This window comes from Lathyrus oleraceus, chromosome 5 (assembly GCF_024323335.1).
Source record: "Lathyrus oleraceus cultivar Zhongwan6 chromosome 5, CAAS_Psat_ZW6_1.0, whole genome shotgun sequence".
NCBI classification, from domain to species: Eukaryota; Viridiplantae; Streptophyta; class Magnoliopsida; order Fabales; family Fabaceae; genus Lathyrus; species Lathyrus oleraceus.
This window is the reverse complement of record NC_066583.1, coordinates 235269520-235278406: the sequence shown is the minus strand read 5'-3', so window position 1 is coordinate 235278406 and position 8887 is coordinate 235269520. Positions and strand designations below refer to the sequence as shown.

Sequence of the window (8887 nt, the reverse complement as noted above, 5' to 3'; positions counted from 1 at the left end):
CGAATACAATCTCTTTAGTTTTCCACTTTCCAAAATATAAACTTAAGGTTGTAACCAACTTAAAGTTATAACACTTGATGACAGAATTATCCCAAATCAAATTAATTAGTTTATTGAACTGATGTGAATTTATTTTTCTACATTTCATAATAATATTAACTTGTAATTAAATTTTTATTGTTTAATACTTCTCTTGTCATATAACTGGTTCATTTAAAAAATGGAACAAAAGTCTTTAATCTTTTTCGTTCTAAAAACAACTATATAGTCTTTTATCTTAATTGAAAATTTTCTATTGCTTTTCACTTTTGCGGTTATCTTAAATAATAATGTAAGCTAAAGAAGACACAAACAAAAACAAGTTCACCATAAACATCATTTATATTTGTCTCTTATATCCACATCATGGATTCTTCTGCAGGTTTACTCACCAAATTGTGGAGCTTTATATCTTTCCTCCCTTTCTTCTTCTTGCTCTTTATACTTGGTATCACTAAAGGTTCTTTTTCTTTTCAAGTTGTTGGTTATGCTTAAACACATATATTGTTAATTCCATCCTAGATTTTATGAAGTTGTTAAGAACGTGCGGTTGACCTAACTCAACTTTAAAAGCATATTCAGGTCATATAGTATCCGAAGGATGTTCAGGTCATATAGTATCCGACGTGAGATCTTAACAGAGATATCATATTCTTTTTATTTGATAGCACTGACACTTTTGAAAACAGACTTCAGACGTGTCAATGTCAGTTTCGGTTTCCAAACCACTGTCATTTGGCACCGTAATTATGTTTAATTTATTTTCTTTTCAAATTCAGTGTGCTTCCGATTTTTGTGCTTCACAATTATTATGTAGTCTCTAATAATATATAATTTGATGGGAAAGCTCAAGGTTATTATTAATGTTGAATGCATTGTAAATGTATCCATTGATGATAAAGTGATTGATTCCTTTTGGCAGCTACATTGATAGGTCCAATTGCATTTGCTATTATGCTTGTTGGAAATTCATCTGTTATAATTGGACTTTGGACAGCACATGTTGTTTGGACATACTACTGTGTGGCAAGGTTGTGGTTTCTTTCCAAAATCTTTGGAGTTTGAGTGAAAACTATGTATGATTATGTTCTAACTCAATCTCACTCTTCGATTGTTGGCATTTGACAACAGAACAAAGAGATTTGGACTAGCTTTCAAGGTTGTGGTGTTGATATGTCTGCCTCTTCCTTTGTTACTCTGCCCAGTACTTGGTATTGTTGGTAGCATTTTAGGTGGAATTGGATATGGTTTTTTTGCTCCTCTTTTTGCAACTTTTGAGGCTGTTGGAGAGAATTTTAAAGACAAAATTTACCATTGCTGCATTGTAAGTCAGAATTTCTTGCCACCCTTTCTATGTAATTTAAGATCTGTTTGGATAATTAACTTCATTAAGAACTTATCGTATAAGTGCTTATGTATATTATGATACCAGGATGGTAGTTGGTCAACAATTAAAACGAGCTGCACTGTTGTTGAGGATGTGACAGACTTTTGCTTTCACTCCTATTTTTCATACATGGATGAACTAAGAGAAAATTTACCTCCTCAAGAAAAGCCATTTGATATCAGGTAAGTTGTTTTGTTCCCTTCAAATATATGTTTGTTTGTAAGAATTAAGATGATACAAATTAATAACCATTGGTTGTGTTTATTAGATTGTCATTATTACCATGTTGCTTGTTGGTGACCTTGGTGGGTGTGCCCTTGGATGTGGTTTTAATCACATCTATTGCTATATGGAAAAGCCCTTACATGCTGTTTAGAGGATGGAAGAGACTATTAGAAGATTTGATTGGACGAAAAGGACCTTTCTTAGAAACCGAATGCGTTCCGTTTGCTGGTCTTGCGATCATCCTTTGGCCTTTGGCTGTTATAGGAGCTGTTTTAGCAGCTACAATTTTCAGCATTTTTCTTGGCCTATACAGTGGAGTTGTTGTCCATCAGGTTAGTTCAAGTATGAAGCTTCGATAACTCACAAGTGTCGTTTTAACCATCTATGCAAATTTTAAGATATTTTGTTGAGTGTTTTGTTTTAGGAGGACTCGACGCAGATGGGGTTTGCTTACATTGTGTCTGTGGTTTCACTTTTTGATGAATATGTGAATGATTTACTCTTCTTGAGAGAGGGTTCCTGCCTTCCCAGGTCGTATTGAATGTTCTTTAACTTGTTGACATAAGTGCTAGCAACGCACTATGGGACACTTTTTTTCCAACACTCTATAACCGGCTAAAGTTCATGTGGGTTGGGTCCACATGAATTTAAGCCAATAATATAGAGTGTTGGAAAGATATATAGTGTACGAGAGTGTGTTGCTAATAATGGCAAACATTGGTCATTTATTCAAAGTAATCGTTGTGACAGACAGGCCAGCATACCGTAAAAACATGAGGCATGCACTCGAGAAGAGAAACCATGAAGGTAGTGATCATAATTTGAAAAACTGGAGAGATAGTTCACAAAATTTGGAACATACACTACAACAAACCAGAAGTATGAAGTGGAAAATTCATCACTACAAACCTGTGCAGGTGATGATGATAATGTGAGTTAAAAATAAGCATTTTCTACGAAGTTTTCTAACTTGAAAAGAATGATCCTTTTGCAGATATGGGACTGGCTTTTCAAGTCATGCGAGGTAAACGGAAGAATAGTCCTCCGCGACGGTCTTATAAGTGTGAAGGAGATTGAGGAATGCATTTCGAAAGGCAATTGCAAAATATTAAGCACCAAGTTACCAGCTTGGTCTTTGCTCCAATGTCTTCTAACATCAGCAAAATCAAATTCAGATGGGTTGATTATATGTACTTGTCTTACTCGTGTGTCATACATTCATTATTAACCGTAAATATACTCATGCTTCGACGTATATGCAATTGCAGCTGATGATGTAGAGCTGACAAAGATGAACGGACCAAAGGATAAAGTGTTTGAGTGGTTTATTGGTCCTTTACTGGTGATGAAAGATCAAGTTAAGAACCTTGAGCTGCAAGAAAGTGAAGAAACTTGTTTGAAAGAACTTGTTATGAGATGCAAAAATGATATACCTGAGGACTGGGATGGCACTGGATTCCCATCTGATGACAATGTTAGAAGAGCACAGCTGCAAGCCATAATAAGAAGGTATATTTCTAAATAATGTTTATCTCGTGTTTCTTTTGTTCTTCACGTTCACGACAGTTTATGAAAACAACTTACGACTTACATAAAGTTCAACCGCATTCATGGTTTAGGTTGCTAGGGATTGTGGCTTCGATGTCGCGGATGCCAACTTTTCGAAGAAGATTTAGGAATCTAGTGAAGGTTTTGTATATAGAAGGATTGCAGGCAAGTGCTTCAGCTAAAGAAAGCAACAATATTGATGAACCTTAGCAATGTAAAGTTGAAAAGGTTACATATGAAGACCAAAGTTTCTTGTAATTCAGTGAGAGTTTTGCCATCCTTGTTCTGTTGAACCATGACCTCGAAAGTCTCAATAGTTTGATCTGCAGTCCGGTTTTACAAGATAAAAGGATTGAGAAAACTTCACAAAGGCTCTTTATTTAACTTTCCTCTAAGAATTAGAGAAATTTTAAAAATATGAATACATTTTTTATTTACAATACAAAATGGAACATTTTATGTCAGTGCCTTTTCAAAAACAATACAAAATGAATGATTGTTTCAGTGTAAAGCTGAGTATGTTCTTTGGAGTTTTTTGGAGAACGGTTGAAAAAACTCTCGCCGGAGGTGTTCTTAGTTTTTTTAATTATATGGACAATAATATTTTATTTAATCAATAATAAAATAATTATAAAAAAGATTATATATATTTTTCCCTTTTCCACTCAGAATAATCCCCTTTTTATTTTTATCTTTTGTTATGAGATAGTACATAAAAACTTCTCAACCAGAGTCTTTGGAGTAATGAATCAATTTCTGGAGTTTAAGAAATTTATTGATGAGCTCTCAGTAAGATCTAAGATCATGGCGCTCCCAACACCATAACTAGTTCTAACTCAAGAAGAATCTGAGTCATCTGCTCAGCCTGAAGCTGAAGCTCCTTCTGAACAGAACTTAGATCTTCAGCATGAAGTTGAAGCAATTTCTGGGATTGCTACTTCTGAACCCCCCTCTCCTCATCCGCTTCTGAGACAGTTCCCTCTATAATTCTGAAGACCTTGGAAAGCTGAAGAAGGAAAACGAGGAAGTTAGGACCAGGATGGATCGTCAAGGTGAAACAAGCTTCCCGATTCAAAACATGTTGTTTGTCATCCTTTCTAGACTCTCACCCCCACCATGAATCTTGTTTCCTCCTTCAAGTTTTTTAACCAACTTTTAAGTTTTTTTTTTCTAACTCTGAGTGTCTTTTACTTTGTCTTTCAATATTTAAAAAATTTATTTTCGTTTTTATCTTTTTTTTTATTGATGACAAATGGGGAGAAACGAATATGAGTTTGATATATCTTTATCCCATAATAAATCTCAAACATACTATATTCTTATGCCTCATTTTTTTTTGGAGATTTATTAATCAGGCTATCAGATTTGTGTTGTTAAGTTATCAACCAGGCAATCAAATTTTTATTGATAATAACCAAGCACTAAAACACTTATGATAACCAAGTGAACATTTATTATCATACTGATTATTTGTTTTCTAGAATATCAAAGTTTTTCTAGTCTTAATCTCAGGGGGGCTTAAAAACTTCACTCTGGAGAAGTTGAGAATAATTTTGATAGTGTAAAAATCAGGAGGAGCTTACAAACCTAACTCAGATGTTTTATAAATTTGATTATCCAAATAAAAATTGCTCATCAAAATATGTGGATTTGTCATTATAAAAAATGGGGAGATTGTTGGAACAAACTTTTGTTATGCAACTATCCTTGAGTTTTGATGATAACAGAGCATAATATGTATAGAGAATGATTGTGTACTCTAATTATTTTATTAAGTGCGCAGATCAAAGAAAATTTATTCTGACTCTAAAGAAGTCAACTCTGGCCGAACCAGACTTTGAACTACATATTTACTCTGAACCAAAGGAAGAAACAAATGCGTTTTAAATGAAAGTCAAGCATCTGAATTACCAAGTCAACGTTTCTGCAAGAATCTATCCAGAATGACTCTGATACATAATAACTATGATAATTCAAACATCAGAAGTCTCAAGACTTTGAACTCTCTAGACTCTGAAGTCTCATTTTCACCAGATTCTGAAGACAGACTCTGAACTCTATTCAAGTTTCAACAACTTACCTACGAAGCCTCTGACTAGAAGTTAATAAGTAAAAGTCAATGACTGAAAGAAGAATACGTGAAAAGAGTATAATAAGTACAAAATTAATTGTCCTTTCCACTATCCTGAAGATCAGGAAAAAGGATTGTATTATTGTATCAATGTGGCTCCTTTTGTATCATCCTCTCACTCACTCTATGCTGCAAGCTCCACTTTACTATTGTAGAATCAAGCACCTTCATACAGCTGTAATATTGAGGATATTCCAATTCCACCCCCTGGCGGGTTTATTCATCATCTATATAAAGAGATCTTGGAAGTTTGGAAAACTAACGATCTCACAAGAAGAGAAATAAATAAAAAGAAGTGTTTTTCAGTCTACGAAAAATATCACGTTCATACACTTAGAACATTTTTTTGAATATATCTCTTAAGTGTAATCTCTGCTTTAATTTGTATATCTTCTTTTTAAAAGAAACTTTGTAAACACGATCTTGTATTCTTAAGCTTTGGTTAAACACCTTGAGAGACTAGGTTATAGTTAGGATTTTCAAAAAATTCTAGACATGTTATCTTTGAGTTTATAATCAAGTCTTTGATTAGTGGATTATGTCCTTATTGAGAAAGAAGAATCACTCTGGCGGATGGACTGGACGTAGTTTAGTTAACAGCGAACCAGGATAAAAATATTTGTATCTTTTATCTTTGTTGAATCTTTGTTGTTTGTGTTCTTGGGTAGCGAAAAAGTTTTAATCTAGAAACCTATTTCAAACTCCTCTTTCTTGTGTTTCTTAAACCTTTAATTGACATTAGAGCTCCGGTTTTGGTATTGTTTATTTTATATCAAACACTTAACCATGTCAGTAAAAGATCCAGTTTTTTGAAACACATTATGGAAGTTATCAACAATGAAAAAGATCATTACTCTGCTAAACCTTCAGTATTTGATGGAGACAAGTTTGATTATTGAATGATCAAATTGAAGTTTCTTCCTTGGTTATGATGCAGACTTGTGGGATATGGTCATTGATGGCTCTACACATCCCTTGGATAAAAATTATGCTAAGATGGAAATAAGTAAGATGAGTGAAGAAAGACAATAAAAATCATCACAGGTCAAGTACCATTCTGTCGAATGTTATCTCATACACTCGGTATGAAAAGATAACAAATAGAGACTCTACAAAGTCTATATTTGATTCTCTTAGAATGAATCATGAAGGAAACGAACAAGTAAAAGAAACCAAGGTTTTGGCCTTGATTCAAAACTATGAAGCCTTCAAAATGAAGGATGATGAAATTATTAAGGATGTGCTCTCAAGGTTTCAAACGCTTGTAGCTGGCTTAAAGATTCTAAACAAAGGCTACACTACTGCATATCACGTGAAGAAGATCATCAGAAGCTTACCTAAGAAATGATGGTTAACGAAAGGCTACACTACTGCTCTTAAAGATTCTAAACAAAGGCTACACTACTGCTCTTAAGGTGTCTAAAAATTTGAAAATGAGAAATTATGAGCAATATCATTTTAGGTGCAAAAGTTTTGAAATGATGGTTAACGAAATCCCCACCATGATCACTACGGAGAGTTATGATTTTAAAACCAAAAATATTTTAAACACTAAGTCAACAAAATATTTAAAAGTATCATCCTTATGGCTAAAAATAGTGTCCACATAAATCTAGAGTAGTTGTCAACAATCACAAATCTGTAATAGGTGCCTCTTAGACTCACTGTCTGGCAATGGCCAAACAAGTCTAAATGGAGAAGCTCAAGAGATTTTGATGACGAAATAACCTTCTTTGATTTACATGACACTCTTGTTTGCTTTCCCATTTGGCAAGCATCACACAAATTGTCTTTTAAAAACTTTATTTTAGGAAGACCAACTACTAGAATTTTGGATGCTATTTTTTTAGCTAGTCAAAATGCACGTGACTTAAGCGGCTAGGCCATAACCAAGAATCTTCATTCTTAGCTACTAAAAACATAGTATTATGCATTGACACATTATCTAGATCAAATATATAGACATTTTCAATCATATAACCATCAAACACGAGGTTCTTACTAGTCTTATGCTCAATTATACAACTAAGAGTATCAAAAACAACAGAATACCCTTTGTCACATAATTGGCTAATACTTAGCAAGTTGTGTTTAAGCCCTTTTACTAACAGCACATTTTCAATGATAATTATGGAGGGGTTTTCCATAATACTGTCACCAAGAATTTCACTTTTTGTATTGTCTCCATACGTGACATGATCACTTTCCTTCTCATCCAACTTGATGAACATGGAAGCATCTCCTATCATGTGTCTTGAACATCCGCTATCTAGAAACCATAATTTTTTTGCAGAGGCAAGACTTTCCTATGACAAATCAAATAGGTAATTTAGGTCCCAAACTAGTGGGTCCTTTAGGGTTAGTTGAGTTACATTTAGAAATCCATGTCATTTTACCATTGGGAACTTGAATTCCTAACATGACAAAAAGACCTAATGTGACCCTTATCTCCACAATAATGGTAAATAGTTTTAGATGAAATTCTTTTTCTATTTCTCCTAGTGACATGAGGATTTTTCTTAAAAATATTTCCTCTTTCACTCGAAGAACTAGAACAAGTATTAGATAGTGAGGCAACATGTGTTAATTGTCTCTTAAGAGTTTCAAATTCATGTTTTTAAATTGGATACTCAACGCATTCCACAACTTCTATCTTTTCAACTAAAGTATCTAAAACATTACAATGCTCATCCATAAGAGATGTATGAGCTTCGTTGAGAGATTCTAGAGCATGATTAAGATATTTATCTCCTTTTCAAGTGTTGAAACCATTTTTTTTAAAGAAATTTTCTTAAAGGCTTTTATGGAATCAACATACATGTCATTGAATGCATTCAATAATTCACTATAAATTATATTCAATTTTAGAATCATAATTATATACCTTTGAAGTTCCACTTTTCTTATGTGTCATCAAGAAAAAGTTGGCACACTCATCATCTAAACTCGAGTAGGAATCGGCGGAGGAGCTCTCAACCTCTTCTTCCCACGCGATGTAGGCTTTATGGCCTTTAGAATATTTTCCTTCGTCTTCTAGAAAGCCTTGTCTTTACTTTTATGATGTTGGTGATATTTGGACAAGTGGTCCTATAGTGTCCCAGTTTACCACATTCATAACATGTGATCTCATCATCTTCTTTCTTGTGATCCTTCTTTGATGGATGAGTATTTATGAAATTCATTAGACTTTTGTGGATATGCTTGAGCTTGTTTCTCTCAAGATATCTATTGTAGTGTCTGACGAATAAACTCATTTCTTCCTTTTTGAAAACTACTTCGTCATAGTTGTCACATTCTTCCTTTGATTCTTCCCTTTAGAAAATGAAGCTTTCAAAGAAATGTCTTGTTTCTCTCAAGATATCTATTGTAGTGTCTGACGAATAAACACATTTCTTCCTTTTTGAAAACTACTTCGTCATAGTTGTCACATTCTTCCTTTGACTTCTTCCCTTTAGAAATGGAAGCTTTCAAAGGAATATCTTGTTTCTCTTCTTTACATTTCTCTTTCTTTTTCGAATTTACTTCTCTATCGACGAGTCATTTCAGCTCATTCTCAT

General features: G+C 33.7%; 1 protein-coding gene across 5 annotated transcripts; it reads left to right on the top strand.

Moving 5' to 3' along the window:
- Positions 1–275: 275 nt before the first annotated feature.
- LOC127083315 (uncharacterized membrane protein At3g27390) lies at positions 276–3663 on the top strand. 5 transcript variants are annotated; one of them, XM_051023623.1, is made up of 10 exons: positions 276–487; positions 962–1070; positions 1171–1363; positions 1472–1608; positions 1695–1983; positions 2076–2182; positions 2406–2568; positions 2646–2841; positions 2920–3160; positions 3271–3663. In XM_051023623.1, the coding sequence occupies exons 1-10, from the start codon at positions 406–408 to the stop codon at positions 3407–3409; spliced, it is 1656 nt and encodes a 551-aa protein (XP_050879580.1). In that variant the 5' UTR covers positions 276–405; the 3' UTR covers positions 3410–3663. The 5 variants fall into 5 exon arrangements, with proteins under 5 accessions (XP_050879580.1, XP_050879581.1, XP_050879579.1 ...); XM_051023624.1 differs by having other exon boundaries at positions 276–499; positions 974–1070; XM_051023622.1 differs by having other exon boundaries at positions 277–499.
- Positions 3664–8887: the final 5224 nt, after the last annotated feature.